At 38.7% G+C, this 19,515-nt stretch overlaps 1 protein-coding gene across 1 annotated transcript in view; it reads left to right on the top strand.

Moving 5' to 3' along the window:
- The window catches only part of LOC126176511 (tektin-3-like), a 124,500-nt gene that overhangs the window by 80,382 nt on the left and 24,603 nt on the right, over window positions 1-19,515 (top strand). The window contains exon 5 of the mRNA XM_049923667.1: window positions 2,311-2,459. Within this exon, the coding sequence (XP_049779624.1) occupies window positions 2,311-2,459 (149 nt within the window). The remainder of the gene's footprint in view (window positions 1-2,310; window positions 2,460-19,515) is intronic.

Genomic DNA, 19,515 nt, shown 5'->3' with positions numbered 1-19,515 from the left:
TATTCTCCATACACATAAACAATTTATCTGATAGGATCAGCAGCACCATAAATTTCTTGTTGATAGTGCTGTTGTCCACAGGAAAATATTGTCGTTGATATACATAAGAAATTGCTGCAAGAGTTGGACAACACTTCCAGTGGTTGTAATGGACAGCAGCTCACTTTAAATATAGATAAATGCAAAATAATGCCTATAAAAAAGAGATAGAATTCAATAGTATCCACTCACAGTATTAGTTTTCAGCATCATGAACATATCACATTAGATAAGTATTTAAGAATAATATTAATAAGCAGAAAAAAAAACTGAAGTGTCAAAGAAACTGTTATAGACATGCGTATTCAGATACAGAGTTATGTAAACAGGCAGAATACAGCACTGCAGTCGGTAACACCAATATAAGTTGACAAGTGTCTGGCGCAGTTGTTAGATTGGTTACTGCTGCTACAGTGGTACATTATCAAGATTTAAGTGAGTTTGAATGTGGTATTATAGTTGGCGCATAAGCGACAGGACACAGCATCTCCGAAGTAGTGATGAAGTGAAGGTCTTCCCATACGAACATTTCACAAGTGTATTGTGAACATCAGGAATCCAGTAAAACATCAAATCTCCAACATCGCAGTGGCTAGAAAAAGATCCTGCAAGAATGGGACCAATGACGACTGAAGAGAATCGTTTAGCGTGACAGAAGTGAAACCCTTCCGCAAATTGCTGCAGATTTCAGTGCTGGGTCATCAACAAGTGCCAGCGTGCAAACCATTCAACGAAACATCATTGATATGGGCTTTCAGTACTGAAAGCCCACACATGTACCCTTGATGATTGCAAGACACAAAGCATTATGCCTCGCCTGGGCCTGTAAACACCAACACTGGACTGTTGATGAATGGAAACATGTTGCCTGGTTGGACAAGTCTAATTTCAAATTGTACAAGCGGATGGACGTGTACAGTTATGGAGACAATGTGATGCATCCATGGATCCTGCATTTCAGCAGGGGACTGTTCAAGCTGATGGAGGCTCTGTAATGGTGTGGGGCATGTGCAGTTGGGGTGATATGGGATACATGATACATCTGGATCGACATATCTAGATATTGTTACATTCCAATATTGTTAATATAGATACGACTTTGACAGTTGACACGTACATTAGCATCCTGTCTGCTCACTTACATCCATTCATGTCTGTTGTGAGTGCCGATGGACTTGGGCAATTCCAGCAGGACAATGCGACACCCTATGCCAGAATTGCTGCACAGTGGCTCCAGGAACAGTCTTCTGATATTAAACACTTCTGCTGGCCACGAAACTCCCCAGATATGAACATTATTGAGCACATTTTGGATGCCTTGCATTGTGCTGTTCAGAAGAAATCTGCCCCCCCCCCCCCCCCCCCAAATACTCTCATGGATTTATGGACAGCCCTACTTCAGACATTAATCAGCTTCATGTCATGTCATGTTGCACCACTTCTGCAATTTCGCAGGGGTCCTATATGATATTAGGCAGGTGCACCAGTTTCTTTGGCTCTTCAGTGTAGAAAAATTATGTAAAATCAGTATTGTGGAAGGCTTGCATTTGTTGGAAGGATTCTGGGAAAATGCAGTGGATCTTTATAGAAAATTGCATGCAAGATGTTAGTGTAGACATTCATTCCTCCCTGCTCAATATAAAAATGGTATAGGATAGAAACTCACTAATAATAATATGAAGTACATCCCGTGATGACTGTACAGTGGCTCATCGAGTACATGTGTAGATGTAGAAGATATTTAATGCATCATTTGGCTGCAAATTGTTACGAAGAACCCAATGAGTGCTCTTAAGGCACATCACACTGCCCTGCTGCCCCACCATGAAAACCAAGAACATTCGGCATATCCACACTGGCCATCTCCCATACTGATGCAATGTTAGGGTACCGAATAGGGGCCTTTTGTAGTGTTACACTCACAAAGCATATGTAATTCCCTCTGCCAGGTATAACTTATGAGTTGACACAATTTTTTGTGACTTATCCTCCAGCTGTAAGTCAACCTAGAGTTCTTTAAGCATGCTATGGCTAAACATCTCATACAATAAAATTATTTTTAAAATAGCCCTACTCCAATTCCCTGTATTTAAGTTGCAGATGTCATAGTGTGTTATTATAATCAAGTTTCATGATAAATAAGAAGACATTTTATAAAATCACTATTCTTTTATTGTTGTCACACCTACAACAGTAATCTTGCATGATTGGTCATCACCGTCAGCAGATTTTGTTTAGTAAACAGTATTTGTTGTCTTTTATTTCATAAAGCTCCGTAACAATCGAGCTGCCCAGCATGAGTTGGAAACCGATTTAAACCTAAAAGAATCCACACTGGATATTGATACATTGTGCCATCAGTTGAACAACTTCTCAAGAGGCATCAATTATTTTGGAGGCATAGAAAAGTTTGATCCAACGTAAGTATGATTTATTAAATTCTCATTGTTGTTTTTAAATACATAATTACCTTCTAGTGTAAGTTAAGATCTGTGTGTATTTTTAGAGCACTATGATTTATGATTAAGATACTAAACTGATACTTGCATTTATTGTGGGTGAATGTACACTATGTAGGTGACAGTATAATATGAATCTTTCCAGTGGTGCTAGCGCGAACTAATGTGTGAACACAACATGGCTAGTCAGAATGAAATTTGTGACTGGATTGAAGGCTTTTTGGTAGGGAGGATGCAGCATTTTATCTTGGATGGAGAGAAAGCATCAGGTGTAGAAGTAACTTTGGGTGTGTCCCAGGGAAGTATGTTCGGACCCTTGCTGTCCATGTTGTATATTAATGGGCCAGTGGACAATGTATATAGTTACATCAGACTTTTTGCAGATGATGCAGTTAATTGTAATGAAGTACTGTCCGAGAGAAGCTGCATAAATACTCAGTGAGATCGCAATAAGATTTCACAGTGGTGCAAAGATTGACAACTAGTTTTAAATGTTCGGAAATGTAAAATTGTACACATCACAAAATGAGAAAACGTAGTATCCTATGATTATAGTATCAATGACTCACAGTTGGAATCAACAAACTCATACAGATACCTGGGTGTAACACTCTGTAGGAATATGAGATTGAATGATCACATAGGCTCTGTCATGGGTAAAGAAGGTGGTAGACTTCAGTTTATTGGTGGTATACTGAGGAAGAGCAATTGGTCTACAAATCAGTCGTGTGACCCATTCTGGAATATTTTTCAAGTGTTTGGGATCCATACCATATATGACTAACAGGGGATATTGAATGTTTACAGCGAAGGCAGCACAAATGGTCACAGGTTTATTTGATGTGTGGGAGAGAGTTACCAAGATGCTGAAGAAACTGAACTGGCAGACTCTTCAAGATAGGCATAAATTAACCTAAGAAGGTCTACTAACAAAGTTTTAAGAACCGGCATTGAGTGATGACTCTACAAATATACTAGAACATATGGTTCAAATAGGGATTGTGAGGGCAAGATTAGCTTAATTACAGCACACACAGAGGCATTCAAACAATCATTCTTCCTGTGCTCCGTACATGAAGAAACTCTAATAACTGGTAAAATGTGACGTCCCTCTGCCATGCACTCCACGGTGGTTTGTGGGGTGTAGATGCAGATGTAGATATAGTTAGCGAGGAAACTTTATTGCAGTTTTAAATAACACTGTGTTTAGGAAAAGATCACCACAGACAAGCTACTAAACACCCTTAACAATACATTCTTAGCGATTTGATTTTGATAATCTGAAAAATGCAGTTGGCCAAGGGCTCCATGAAATCATGGAGCTGAGCAATCCTGCTTGAAATGGTACATGTTCCTCAGAATATGATGATGTTTGTTAATGTGCACTATATATCATTGTAAATTTTTCCATTAGTTTAAATGTGGGAAACAAACAGGTTGACTGATGAGGGAATGTGTAAGATGGTATTTGCGACACACATATGAACACATCTAAATTATTGTAAAAGTTCATTTTTATAATTTATTGAGTTACTTGTGAGTTACATTGAAAAATATTAATAGAAATCAAATTACAACTTTTATTCACGTTTTCGAAATTAGGTGCATTATGAGACTTAATAATGAAGACATTAGAACATTGTGGAAGTCCGTGTATGAAAAAAATGAAATTACAAATTACATTTGGTGTCATATTCACTGCTTCATGTACTACTGAGTTTATACGTATTCTACTGACTAGGGCTAGCTTATTTTGACAGCAGACCTTTGATGATTAATAACTGGAACAACAACATCTGGTATATTGCAAATAAAACTACAGAATATTTTCATACACAATATAAAAAATAAAAAATTAATATGGCATATTTTACATAATGGCATAGCTCATTATAAATCAGGAGTTTTTAACTATCCAGACCAGTAGGGCAATGACAATGACATTTTGGATAGCACATTTCCACTGCTGGCCATTAAAACTACTACACCAGGATAGCAAATAATGAAATCTGACCTATAATGTGTATGTCATATAGTAAGAAGAATGCTTTATTAAATTTGTAGTTAATCTGGGAGTGTACAGGGTGTGAAATTTAGTACACAGAGAAACAGTGGTTCTAACCAGCTAGGCATCAAATTGAACTGAGTTTGGATGGCAAATACAGGTACATCACTCCATGCTACTTCTGCTGTATTTATTTATTTATTTATTTATTTGTCCATATAAATCTCTTTTTAAGTACATATATTGTACACAGGATATTGGACAGAAAACATTTTTTGGCTATTGGATTTTCAAATATCAAACATAAATTTTATAAATTTTTATGACAAATTGGATCTATACAGTTAATAATTACAAATTTTTGAAATACTGTATAACTTATTTCTACAATTAAAGATACAAATTACATTTTTTCTTGCATAAGATACTGTGAGACTGAATAGTAGCAGTTTTTCAGAAGGTAGGATGTCACAGACTTTTTAAAGCTTTGTAGTTCAGTAAGAGATTTTATATGTCTTGGTAATCTGTTGTAAAGTTTTGTTCCTGCATGATGTACACCTTTTTGGCATAATGTGGTGTTACAATGATTGACATGTATGTCACTGTCTGACCTGGTACTGTAATCATGGACACTTTTGTTTTGAGGAAAAAGGTTTTCTTTTCTCAGTATGCTTTTTTTGACATGCGTGACTATTTCCAGTATATAAATGCAGGGAAGGGGTAGGATCTTTAGATCTTTAAAGAAAGGTTTGCATGATTTTCTGCTGCTCACTTGTTTCATTATTCTTATAATTTGCCTTTTGTTTCCTGAAAACTGTTATGGCCTGATGTACATTTCCCCAGAAAATGATACCGTACTTCAGTATTGAATGTACACGAGCAAAGTATACAGCCCTAACTGTTTCTGCACTAGTACTGTTGCAGAGACTTCTTACCACATAGCTCATTTTTGCTAGTTTTGAATTTAGGGCTGTGGTATGAGTATTCCATTTAAGATTTTCCTGGATACGAATCCCAAGAAATTTAGTTTCATTGACAGAACTAATGTTTTGGTTATCTATACATATTACAGGTTGTGCTGGATTTTTATTTTGATCAGCGTGGAAATTCATTAGTACAGTTTTTTGGGGATTAACTATTAGCCTGTTTCTGGTAAACCATTCAGACACTCCTTTTGTAATATCTTTTGCAGATGCAGTAAGATTTTCTTCATTATTCCCTTCAATCAATAGACTGGTGTCATCTGCAAACAGTACTGGTTCAGAATCCCTAACGTGTGATGGGAAATCATTGATGTAGACCAAAAAAAGAAAGGGACCTAAAATGGAGCCCTGTGGAACACCATGAGTTAGTCCACATGGTTCTGAAACGTGTACCTGGAGTTCATTTCCTTCTGTGTACTTAATTTCAGTTACCTGAGAACGCTATTCCAAATATGATTTAATCCACTGATTTGGCACACCTCTTACACCATACCATTCGAGCTTCCTCAGGAGTATAGAATGATCAATCACATCAAAAGCTTCTGTTAGGTCCAAGAATAAACCTGAGATATTTCTGTGGTTGTCCACTGCATTTAAGACATGGTTTATCAGATTGAAAGTGGCAGTTTCAATTGATCTCTGTGGTCTGAAGCCATGTTGACATCCAGAAATAATATTATTCTTGTCGAAGAATGTAATTAGTTTTGAAAGGAACACTTTTTCAATAATTTTCGAAAACCCTGACAATAGAGACACAGGCCTATAGTTACCCATACATTGATGATCACCTTTTTTATATAGGGGTATTACTTTTGCCATTTTCAGTTGCTGAGGGAAGACACCACATGATAAGGATGAATTGCATATGTCCAATAAAGGTGAAAGTATTTGTCTTGCTGTTATTTTTATAATATAATCTGGAATATCATCAATACCAGTTGAATACTTACTCTTCAGTGAATTAATGGTATTTAGGAGCTCTGTTGGGCTTACTGGACTGAGGAACATGGATATATTATTTATTTCAATAGATGAAAGTTCTTTCCATGTTGTATTAGGTGGATTTCCAAATTTTTCCTTCACTAATTTCCCAGCAACGGTTGCATAGTAAGAATTGAAACTATTTGCAACTTCCCTAGGGTCAGTGACATTCTTCCCATCATGTGATATCACAATATTTTTGTGAATTGTCTTCTTCCCAGTAAGATCCTGCACTGCTTTCCACATGGACTTAGTTTTATTGGATGACTTCATAATATATTTGTCATTTTCCTTAATTTTTGCCTCCTTTATGATGCATTTCAAAACTAGCTTGTATTTTTTGAAATAATTAATAAATTCTGGACTGCTGTTAGTTTTTGACTGCAGAAAAAGTTCCCGCTTCCTTTTACAAGATACTCTGATGCCTGATGTAATCCAGTTTCTGAATCTATCTGTGCTCTTGGAAATAACTTTCCTTTGTAAAAAAGCTATGTCAAAGTTATGCTTGAAAATGTTCAAAAAATGTTCCATCTTTTTGTTAGTATTAGAGGTATCATATACTTCTCTCCAAGATTGTTCACTGATTAGGTACTGGAAGCATTCAATATTTTTCCCACTATAAATCCTTTTATGGATAACATTTTCTATACTGGTCGAAATGTGATTTACAGGTATGGTCAGTAATTGCGAAAGGTGGTGACTATAGCCAGTATCAAAGTTTTCTGATGTACACTTGTCCATGTTTACACATACCTGATCAAGGAGAGTGACACTAGTTTTAGTTACATGTATTGGAGAGCTAACAGTAAGACAAAGATTGTAGGCTTTTATAATATTTAAAAACGTTTCCCTGTGAGGGCTATGGCTCAGAAAGTCAATATTAAAATCACCACATAGTACCACTGTTTTCCCAGTTGTCTTAAGTTTGCCTAAAGCAAGGTCCAATTTTTTGAAAAAAACACTTATGTTGCTAACAGGAGATCTATACACACATAAAATAATAGTGTTTTCAGACATTAACTCTACAGCTGAGATTTCAAAGTCTCTTTCACAACCAAGTTTGCAAACAGATGTTATACTCTTATAATCTACATTTTCTTTTACATATATACAAGTTCCCCCATGTTTTGATTCCATTCTACAAAAGCAGTTTGCAAGGTTAAAATGTAATATTTTTAAGTACTGAAAATACTCATTTTGTAACCAATGCTCACAAAAACATAACACTGAAACATCTTTCCATTCACTATTGAGGAGTATATTTATTTCATCAACTTTGTTTGTTAATGACTGTACATTCTGGTGTACAATCTTCAGTCTATATTTGAAATTTAATTCTGCATCACATTTATTTGTGATACAGTCTACTTCCCTAAAAAATGCCTTTCACCCTTTTTATAAGACATTGTATCTTTCTTTATGACCCATTTGTCCAAAGTACTTTGGACTGCTTCTATATTAGGCCTATTGTGATTCCAATTTGCTGGACGACAGACTTCTTCAACCAAAAATTGTTTCCCACTGTGATTTAAATGAAGGCCATGGCTGGTGTGCATGGGCCTGTCTAACATGCTTACATTTATTAAGTTCACATACAGAAACTTTTTGCATACAGTATCTATCTCTTTGTTTACTCTTTCTATTAACTTATTTACACATGACCAAGGAGGAAGGCCGTATCTGTGTGGTTGATTTACAACAGCTACATTTGTGTTGCCTAATTTGGGTAGCACACTTTCAAGAACAGTGATGAGTTCACTACCTTTATCTCTGGCAACATCATTCGCACCTGCAAAAATTACAACACAGTCTTTTGGATTAAGGTTTTCACACGATTTTACCACTGTTTTTGTCACTTCAGCAATGCCTGCTCCTGGTTTGACAAAGACTTGGACACTTGCGTTAGTTTGTGTATCTGCTACCTTTTCTGCTATCTGACGTCCATGATTATCGGCAAAAATCAACACTTTTTGTTCTTTTTTGCACACTTGAGGCCAGTCGACTGATTTTTTAATCACATCTCTTTGTTTAGGATGCGACATGCGCGAAAAATTTACAGTGCACGGCTGTTGTTGTTTGTAATTATTATCTGGACTCATATGTTCCTGATTGACATTATTTGTGGAATCACGTTTGTCATTATAACTATTTGATGCACTTACTTTATTATTTCCAAGTTTTGTACTGGTTTCCACAGTAGTTCTTCCTTTGATAACATCACTCATAGCCGATATTTCTTCCAGGTTCAGACCATGCTCTGTTTGTTGAGTTTTACAGCCAAGATGTTGCAGCTGTTTCTCCAATAAGGCTACAGTCCTTTTAAGTTCACTGATTTCACTGTTTTTTGCAGTTAAAACGAGACGAAAATCATCGCAATGTTTACATGTCGATGTCACTGAATTTGCATTTGCTATGGTTTTTTCACTAGATTTTGATCTTGTAATGATTTCGTTTGCGTTTTTTGCTTTAACTTCGCAGCAGTAACATTTTCCAGGTGGAACAATGATACTTTTTTTGCACTGAATACATAAAGACTCATTCTTTTTTACGTTTTTCACGGAACTCGATTTTCGTGAACCTTTTTTCACCGGCTGTATGCCAAGGTTCATCAATCATAATGGCTAGCAGGTAAGTGGTGCCATGCCAGTCTGTTGGCAACCGATGGTGAGAAATCTGGAGAAAATGCTGGGCAATGTAACTGTCAAATACACTCCCTATAGAAGTAGGTCAGGACAGCATGAGCAATCTGTAGTCTTTTGTTATCTTGTTGAAGGTCAAGTTGAAGAGTCAAAGATAGCATATTGCTATTGGCTTCACACATCAGAAATATAATGGCTGCTGTCCAAATATTAGCTGTAAACCAGAGGTGACAGTACGAGGGCAAATCAGAAAGTCTTTGCCCCTAATTTTTGGCCAAATTGCAGCTGTAAATGCAAAATCAACATATCCATTCCCTGCATTGGACGTTTCTTGATTTGTGCCAGCCTTATCTGCTGGTAGCTTCATCTCATGGCAGTGCTGTCAGTTTTTAAAGATGGCTGTAAATATATATATATATATATATATATATATATATATATATATATATATATATATATATATATATATATATATATACCTAAAAACAAAGATGATGTGACTTACCAAATGAAAGTGCTGGCAGGTCGACAGACACACAAACGAACACAAACATACACACAAAATTCAAGCTTTCGCAACAAATTGTTGCCTCATCAGGAAAGAGGGAAGGAGAGGGAAAGACGAAAGGATGTGGGTTTTAAGGGAGAGGGTAAGGAGTCATTCCAGTCCCGGGAGCGGAAAGACTTACCTTAGGGGGAAAAAAGGACGGGTATACACTCGCACACACACACATATCCATCCACACATATACAGACACAAGCAGACATATTTAAATATGTCTGCTTGTGTCTGTATATGTGTGGATGGATATGTGTGTGTGTGCGAGTGTATACCCGTCCTTTTTTCCCCCTAAGGTAAGTCTTTCCGCTCCCGGGACTGGAATGACTCCTTACCCTCTCCCTTAAAACCCACATCCTTTCGTCTTTCCCTCTCCTTCCCTCTTTCCTGATGAGGCAACAATTTGTTGCGAAAGCTTGAATTTTGTGTGTATGTTTGTGTTCGTTTGTGTGTCTGTCGACCTGCCAGCACTTTCATTTGGTAAGTCACATCATCTTTGTTTTTAGGTATATTTTTCCTTCATGGAATGTTTCCTTCTATTATAACCATATATATATATATATATATATATATATATATATATATATATATATATATAAAAACAGGGTGTTTCAAAAATGACCAGTATATTTGAAACGGCAATAAAAACTAAACGAGCAGCGATAGAACTACACCGTTTGTTGCAATATGCTTGGGACAACAGTACATTTTCAGGCGGACAAACTTTCGAAATGACAGTAGTTACAATTTTCAACAACAGATGGCGCTGCAAGTGATGTGAAAGATATAGAAGACAACGCAGTCTGTGGGTGTGCCATTCTGTACGTCGTCTTTCTGCTGTAAGCGTGTGCTGTTCACAACGCGCAAGTGTGCTGTAGACAACATGGTTTATTCCTTAGAACAGAGGATTTTTCTGGTGTTGGAATTCCACCGCCTAGAACACAGTGTTGTTGCAACAAGACGAAGTTTTCAACGGAGGTTTAATGTAACCAAAGGACCGAAAAGCGATACAATAAAGGATCTGTTTGAAAAATTTCAACGGACTGGGAACGTGACGGATGAATGTGCTGGAAAGGTAGGGCGACCGCGTATGGCAACCACAGAGGGCAACGTGCAGCTAGTGCAGCAGGTGATCCAACAGCGGCCTCAGGTTTCCGTTTGCCATGTTGCAGCTGCGGTCCAAATGACGCCAACGTCCACGTATCGTCTCATGCGCCAGAGTTTACACCTCTATCCATACAAAATTCAAACGCGGCAACCCCTCAGCGCCGCTACCATTGCTGCACGAGAGACATTCACTAACAATATAGTGCACAGGATTGATGACGGCGATATGCATGTGGGCAGCATTTGGTTTACTGACGAAGCTTATTTTTACCTGGACGGCTTCGTCAATAAACAGAACTGGCTCATATGGGGAACCGAAAAGCCCCATGTTGCAGTCCCATCGTCCCTGCATCCTCAAGAAGTACTGGTCTGGGCCGCCATTTCTTCCAAAGGAATCATTGGCCCATTTTTCAGATCCGAAACGATTACTGCATCACGCTATCTGGACATTCTTCGTGAATTTGTGGCGGTACAAACTGCCTTAGACGACACTGCAAACACCTCGTGGTTTATGCAAGTTGGTGCCTGGCCACATCGCACGGCCGACATCTTTAATTTCCTGAATGAATATTTCGATGATCGTGTGATTGCTTTCGGCTACCCAAAACATACAGGAGGTGGCATGGATTGGCCTCCCTATTCGCCAGACATGAACCCCTGTGACTTCTTTCTGTGGGGACACTTGAAAGACCAGGTGTACTGCCAGACTCCAGAAACAATTGAACAGCTGAAGCAGTACATCTCATCTGCATGTGAAGCCATTCCACCAGACACATTGTCAAAGCTTTCAGGTAATTTCATTCAGGGACTACGCCATATTATTGCTATGCATGGTGGATATGTGGAAAATATCATACTATAGAGTTTCCCAGACCGCAGCGCCATCTGTTGTTGAAAATTGTAACTACTGTAATTTCGAAAGTTTGTCGGCCTGAAAATGTACTGTTGTCCCAAGCATATTGCAACAAACGGTGTATTTCTATCGCTGCTCGTTTAGTTTTTATTGCCGTTTCAAATATACCGGTCATTTTTGAAACACCATATATACACTCCTGGAAATTGAAATAAGAACACCGTGAATTCATTGTCCCAGGAAGGGGAAACTTTATTGACACATTCCTGGGGTCAGATACATCACATGATCACACTGACAGAACCACAGGCACATAGACACAGGCAACAGAGCATGCACAATGTCGGCACTAGTACAGTGTATATCCACCTTTCGCAGCAATGCAGGCTGCTATTATCCCATGGAGACGATCATAGAGATGCTGGATGTAGTCCTGTGGAACGGCTTGCCATGCCATTTCCACCTGGCGCCTCAGTTGGACCAGCGTTCGTGCTGGACGTGCAGACTGCGTGAGGCGACGCTTCATCCAGTCCCAAACATGCTCAATGGGGGACAGATCCGGAGATCTTGCTGGCCAGGGTAGTTGACTTACACCTTCTAGAGCACGTTGGGTGGCACGGGATACATGCGGACGTGCATTGTCCTGTTGGGACAGCAAGTTCCCTTGCCGGTCTAGGAATGGTAGAACGATTGGTTTGATGATGGTTTGGATGTACCGTGCACTATTCAGTGTCCCCTCGACGATCACCAGTGGTGTACGGCCAGTGTAGGAGATCGCTCCCCACACCATGATGCCGGGTGTTGGCCCTGTGTGCCTCGGTCGTATGCAGTCCTGATTGTGGCGCTCACCTGCACGGCGCCAAACACGCATACGACCATCATTGGCACCAAGGCAGAAGCGACTCTCATCGCTGAAGACGACACGTCTCCATACGTCCCTCCATTCACGCCTGTCGCGACACCACTGGAGGCGGGCTGCACGATGTTGGGGCGTGAGCGGAAGACGGCCTAACGGTGTGCGGGACCGTAGCCCAGCTTCATGGAGACGGTTGCGAATGGTCCTCGCCGATACCCCAGGAGCAACAGTGTCCCTAATTTGCTGGGAAGTGGCGGTGCGGTCCCCTATGGCACTGCGTAGGATCCTACGGTCTTGGCGTGCATCCGTGCGTCGCTGCGGTCCGGTCCTAGGTCGACGGGCACGTGCACCTTCCGCCGACCACTGGCGACAACATCGATGTACTGTGGAGACCTCACGCCCCACGTGTTGAGCAATTCGGCGGTACGTCCACCCGGCCTCCCGCATGCCCACTATACGCCCTCGCTCAAAGTCCGTCAACTGCACATACGGTTCACGTCCACGCTGTCGCAGCATGCTACCAGTGTTAAAGACTGCGATGGAGCTCCGTATGCCACGGCAAACTGGCTGACACTGACGGCGGCGGTGCACAAATGCTACGCAGCTAGCGCCATTCGACGGCCAACACCGCGGTTCCTGGTGTGTCCGCTGTGCCGTGCGTGTGATCATTGCTTGTACAGCCCTCTCGCAGTGTCCGGAGCAAGTATGGTGGGTCTGACACACCGATGTCAATGTGTTCTTTTTTTCATTTCCAGGAGTGTGTGTCTATATATATATATATATATATATATATAAAGATGATGAGTCTTACCAAACAAAAGTGCTGGCAGGTCGATAGACACACAAACAAACACAAACATACACACAAAATTCTAGCTTTCGCAACCAACGGTTGCCTCGTCAGGAAAGAGGGAAGGAGAGGGAAAGACAAAAGGATTTGGGTTTTAAGGGAGAGGGTAAGGAGTCATTCCAATCCCGGGAGCGGAAAGACTTACCCTAGGGGGGAAAAGGAAAAAAGGACAGGTATACACTCGCACACACACACATATCCATCCGCATATACACAGACACAAGCAGACATGTCCACGTGGAATATATATACACAGACATATCCATCATGGATATGTGTGTGTGTGCGAGTGTATACCCGTCCTTTTTTCCCCCTAAGGTAAGTCTTTCCGCTCCCGGGACTGGAATGAATTCTTACCCTCTCCCTTAAAACCCACATCCTTTCGTCTTTCCCTCTCCTTCCCTCTTTCCTGATGAGGCAACAGTTTGTTGCGAAAGCTTGAATTTTGTGTGTATGTTTGTGTTCGTTTGTGTGTCTATCGACCTGCCAGCACTTTTGTTTGGTAAGTCTCATCATCTTTCTATATATATATATATATATATATATGATATGGTTATAAAGGAAGGAGCTTGTGTCTGTATATGTGTGGATGGATATGTGTGTGTGTGCGAGTGTGTACCCGTCCTTTTTTCCTCCTAAGGTAAGTCTTTCCGCTCCCGGGACTGGAATGACTCCTTACCCTCTCCCTTAAAACCCACATCCTTTCGTCTTTCCCTCTCCTTCCCTCTTTCCTGATGAGGCAACAGTTTGTTGCGAAAGCTTGAATTTTGTGTGTATGTTTGTTTTCGTTTGTGTGTCTGTCGACCTGCCAGCACTTTCATTTGGTAAGTCACATCATCTTTGTTTATATATATATATATATATATATATATATATATATATATATATATATATATATATATATATATATATTTAAAAATGCTGGCAGTGTATGTGTATGTGTCTGTGTATGTGTGGATGGATATGTGTGTGTGTGCGAGTGTATACCTGTCCTTTTTTCCCCCTAAGGTAAGTCTTTCCGCTTCCGGGATTGGAATGACTCCTTACCCTCTCCCTTAAAACCCATATCCTTTTGTCTTTCCTTCTCCTTCCCTCTTTCCTGACGAGGCAACCGTTGGTTGCGAAAGCTTGGATTTTGTGTGTATGTTTGTGTTTGTTTGTGTGTCTGTCGACCTGCCAGCACTTTCATTTGGTAAGTCACATCATCTTGTTTTTAAATATATTTTTCCTTCGTGGAATGTTTCCTTCTATTATATATATATATATATATATATATATATATATATATATATATATATATATATATAAAACTTAAGTTGCAAAGGAAATGCGCAATATACAACAACAAAACACAGTGCTCATACAAGGGTATGCCAACAGGAAAATGTGTCAAAGGCTTTAGAAAAACTATTTAATGCTTCGTAACAACAAATTGCCTCCAATGAGCGTGATGTCGCAACTGTTTACATTAGATTTGCTTGAGAAGTTGTGAGCAGGCTCGTGCACATGCACAGTTGAGTTGCATATGAGTAGTACCATCTCCCACTTCTGGCTACAGAAGTGTGGCTTGTAGCTGTATAAGCAGTAGCAGCAAGCAGCCAGATGATATCTGGAAAAATGTTACTGGCACACCCAAGTTGCCAAGTTTTTATTTTTATAATAAAACAATTGGAAACCTGTAAGGCCTCAGGCTCAAAGATTTCTAGTTAAAGTTTACAGAGTTCTCTCTGTCATTGTCCCCTTTCTTAGCTTGCATTTATCGTGAATCTCTAGCACAGCAAACAGTCCTAAGCAACTGGAAAAAATGCAGGTTCCTCTCGTATATAGGAAGAGCGTGAAAGAATGAATACTCAAGATTATATATAATTACCCAAAATATCAGTATGCGTCAGGATCCTTGACCGTATTCTAAGATCATAAAGAATGAGTTTCGTAAAGGCTGCAAAGCTTCTGTTCTAGATTGGCATAGATGTAGAAAACATTGCTTGAGTGAAACACAGCTTGTGATATTCACACACAATATCCGTGAATCCAGAGATCCAAGTCAGCAGAGAGATTCTATACATCTAACTTTCCAGAAAGTGTCAGCACCATATCACACTTCATACTTTGAGCAAAAATCCAAGCATATGGGACAGACCCTCAGATATATGAGTAACTTGAAGACTTGTTAGAGATGGAGCACAGCACATTACCCTTTATGGTAAATATTTATCAGAAATAAAGGTGAAATCAGGCGTTCTCTAGAGAAGTCCAGAGCAACTTTAAGTAGATAACCTCATGTTTGCAGAGGTCTCTACAAAGATCTTGGAATGCTTAAACAAATTTTATAATAACTCCAGTCTTGAATGATACGTGTAGCTAACAATAAAAATCACTTTCAGGTAAACGGTGATTGAAACAACAACAGCAATACAAGAAACAAACATAATTTTCATTTAGATTACCTCCTGGTCTAAGATGAAATGCGAAATTTTGTATTTTAGTGCAGTGGTCTGCTGGAATAACCCTGATTAATGTGCATCATTTTCCAAATTTGGACAGTGTGATGAATTGCAAAATCTTAACTCGAAGTGATGTTCTAAACTGTATGCGTGAAGCTGGCCAGTTTTACAATCAAGTAAGGTGCTTCCTTTGGAACAACCAGATACCACACAAGACAAAACCAACCATCTTCAACACCTATTATACTCCCATTTTGATGTACTCATTGTAGGCCTGTGCTCTGACAGAGAGAGAGAGAGAGAGAGAGAGAGAGAGAGAGAGAGAGAGAGAGAGAGTAACTAAGTCCAAGTTGCTGAAATGAAGTTTCTTATATCTGTGCTGATGCAAACGAAAAAGGCCAAGATAAGAAATGAAAGGAATAGAATGGATGCAGGTGTAAAACTCAATGCACTGGAAAAACTCCACCAATCCAGGTAAAGATGTATGGTCATGTGAAATGGAGGGAAGAAACCAGGATGGCCAAGAAATTCTTTGAAATGACTATAAATGGGAAAAGATACATTGGATGGCCAAGAAGAAGATGGATCAACATAGTTAAGAAGGATGTTGCCAAAAGTTGTCTCCTTTGGGATAGAATCCCTGAGAAAGAGCTGTAAAAATGTAGATCAGGTTGTCACCAGCAGCCATAAAACTGAACTGCAACCTGAACCTGATGATGATGATGAGTGAAATGGTATTCAATAAGGTCCCCCCCTCCCAACAAAGTAAGCAATTAACAATAGGAACCTGCAAAAAATTAAAAGAATATTAAAACTGTACTTTATTAATCAATTCTTCTATAAATTATCTGATTATCTACAGTTAAGGGTTGAAGATACCTGTTAGTTGCGTGACAAACAACAGTGTTCTTTAAATGGGCCTCAATCTTTTATGACTTTCTTATATGAAGATGAGACTGTTTCAGACCTATCTCATGTTGTGATTATACTATACTGCTGTATTAATTAATGGCAGGCTTGGCCAGCTAGTCACTCATACTGCTACTGCAAAAACTGTAGTGTATTGCTTATTAGCTGTGACCATGTCAGACTAGTACTCTCAGGAAAGCTTATGAGTAAACAGTTGGTGAGCGCTCACCAGTCCAGTCCTCACTGTATGTTTATCGTCATCTACCACCCACCGTCGAGGTGCCGGGCCATGCTATAATAATAATAATAATAATAATAATAATAATAATAATAATTTTATTGTCGTTCAGCTGATTACAGCAATAGACAAAGTCAAGAGCATATATTTCTACATAAACTACTATATCGATGTAAATTGGTTTACATAAAATAGGTACACGTTAGAATACAGTATTTTCATCTTCAAAGAATTCATCAATGGTGTAAAACGGATTGTTCACTAGTAGCTTGTATAATTTAGCTTTAAAGATATTTACAGGCAGTTCTTTAAAGTCAGCACTTAGTCTATTAAACATCCTTAGTCCAAGAACTAGGTAAGAGTTATGCGATTTTGATAATCTATGATATTGTACGTCTACAGATGTTCTGTTTCTACTATTATGGCTATGAATATCACTTCTCAACACAAAATTAGACACATCGTTTCTAATGTACATTAAAACATTGTAGATGAATAAGTTTACTACTGTAAGACACTGCAATTTAATAAACAGAGGTTTACAATGTTCTGTTTTATCAGAATCCGTTATTATTCTTATTACTTTCTGCTGTAAAAGTAAAATGTCATTTACATGACAGCTACTATCCCACAGTAAAATTCCATAAGAGATGATGCTTTGGAAGAAGGCAAAATATGCTGATCTCACATAGTCATTGGGAACATGTCTTTTTAAATTTCTAATTAGATAAATAACTCTTGAAAGCTTAGCCAATATATTTTTAATGTGTGGTTCCCACGTCAATTTATTGTCAATAGTAACACCTAAAAATGTAACAGTTTCTAATTCCTGGTAGTTAGTAATCTCTTTGAAGCTAAAGTAAAGTGTCTGGGTTTTGTTTTCATTTAGCAAGAAGCCATTAGATTTGAATCATAATGAGGACTGAGCAAGAGTATTTTCGGTCAATGCTTTCAGTGTACCTAGATCAGAGCTTTTATGTAGAAAAGTTGTGTCATCAGCATACAATATTGTATGAGAATTTATGAATAAGGGCAGGTCATTAATCATTAGTATAAACAGTAAAGGTCCAAGCACTGACCCTTGAGGCACTCCGTACCTAACATTAACCAAATTTGATTTCTCCCTACCAATGCACACAACTTGTTGACGGTTCTCTAGAAAAGACCTGAACATATTTATACTGTTGTCATCAAAACCATAGTAAACTAGCTTATTCAGCACAGTGTCATGCTCTACACAGTCAAAGGCTCTGCTCAGGTCACAAAATGAAGCCTGGGCATAGTCCCTAGCCTCGAACACATCTAGGACTAATTTTACGAGGGAGTCCATTGCATCCGTTGCGGATTTACCTTTCCTAAATCCAAACTGTTTATCACTAATTATATTTAGTTTACCCAAGTAGGCACTAACTTGCTCATACATAATCGTTTCTAAAATTTTTGAAAAACTGGGGTTATGGATATAGGTCTGTAACTAGCGGGACAATTCTTTTCCCCTTTTTTGTATATGGGCACAACTCTAGAAATTTTTAGTATGTCGGGGAACTTACTTTCAACTAGGCATTTGTTAACACAAAAGGTTAAAGGATAAATCACACAATCAATAACATCTTTCAACAAATTACGTGACATATCATAGTAATCAACACTAACTGAAGGTTTGAAATTTTTCACTATTTTTAGGATATTATTTGGGCTCACTTCTGTGAAAGTGAAGGTGCTTGGGCGAAGCTTTTCAAAGCAGCTGTCCATAATACTAAGTGCATTTTCAGGTGGTTTGATTATTGAACTACTAATTTCTTCAATGGACTGAATGCAATATTTATTAAATTTATCTGGGGTAATGGCAATTTCCTCTTTGTGTTTAGTGTGTGCAATGGAGTTTATTACACTCCAGGCCTTCTTGCATTTATTGTTAGATTTTTCAATGTTTACTATGTTATGCAGTTTCTTTGCTTCATTTATTGCCTTCCTATACTTGCATTTAGCTTTAGCATACAGGTCTGTATACAGTTCTGATTTACTGGTTTTGTACAGACTAGAATACAGCATTCTGGTTCTATCCCCAAGGAGAGTGGCTTTCCTTTTCAGAACTATAGTTTTGCACATAGCCAGTTGGGCCCTCCCCCTCTATTTATGTTGCAATAAAATTTAAACCCTTAGCTCTGAGAGTTTAAATTTCAACCCATTTCTCCTGCATGAGCACTTTCACTTTTGGAAATGTGAAAACAATGGTGAAGCCCAACCTACCATCATAGAAGACGTTAGACTCATCTGCAGGATGTATTATAATGAGTGCTCAGGAGATTGAGTTTACTGCACGAATTTACTTTTCATTTACTGTAAAATGACTTTATGCAAAGAGCTTTATTTAACAAACATTCTTGAATGTATTTCCATTGAATGGCTGTGACCTGTGAAACAAATCTTTTATGTTAACCGGGCACCTTCATTTAAGGGTTACTGTTATAGAAGTTACAATTATTTAGTGAGGACACCTTATGCTACTGGTTTTATTCACCTGTTGTTATCACTGTCCGATGTCCAGTACCAGTTCAACGTAGAGCCACACAAAGGGAATTTCTGTTATGAT

This window comes from Schistocerca cancellata, chromosome 3 (genome assembly GCF_023864275.1).
Source record: "Schistocerca cancellata isolate TAMUIC-IGC-003103 chromosome 3, iqSchCanc2.1, whole genome shotgun sequence".
Taxonomy (NCBI): domain Eukaryota; kingdom Metazoa; phylum Arthropoda; class Insecta; order Orthoptera; family Acrididae; genus Schistocerca; species Schistocerca cancellata.
Note: the sequence above shows the minus strand (reverse complement) of the source record. Positions and strands in the feature narration are given on the sequence as shown.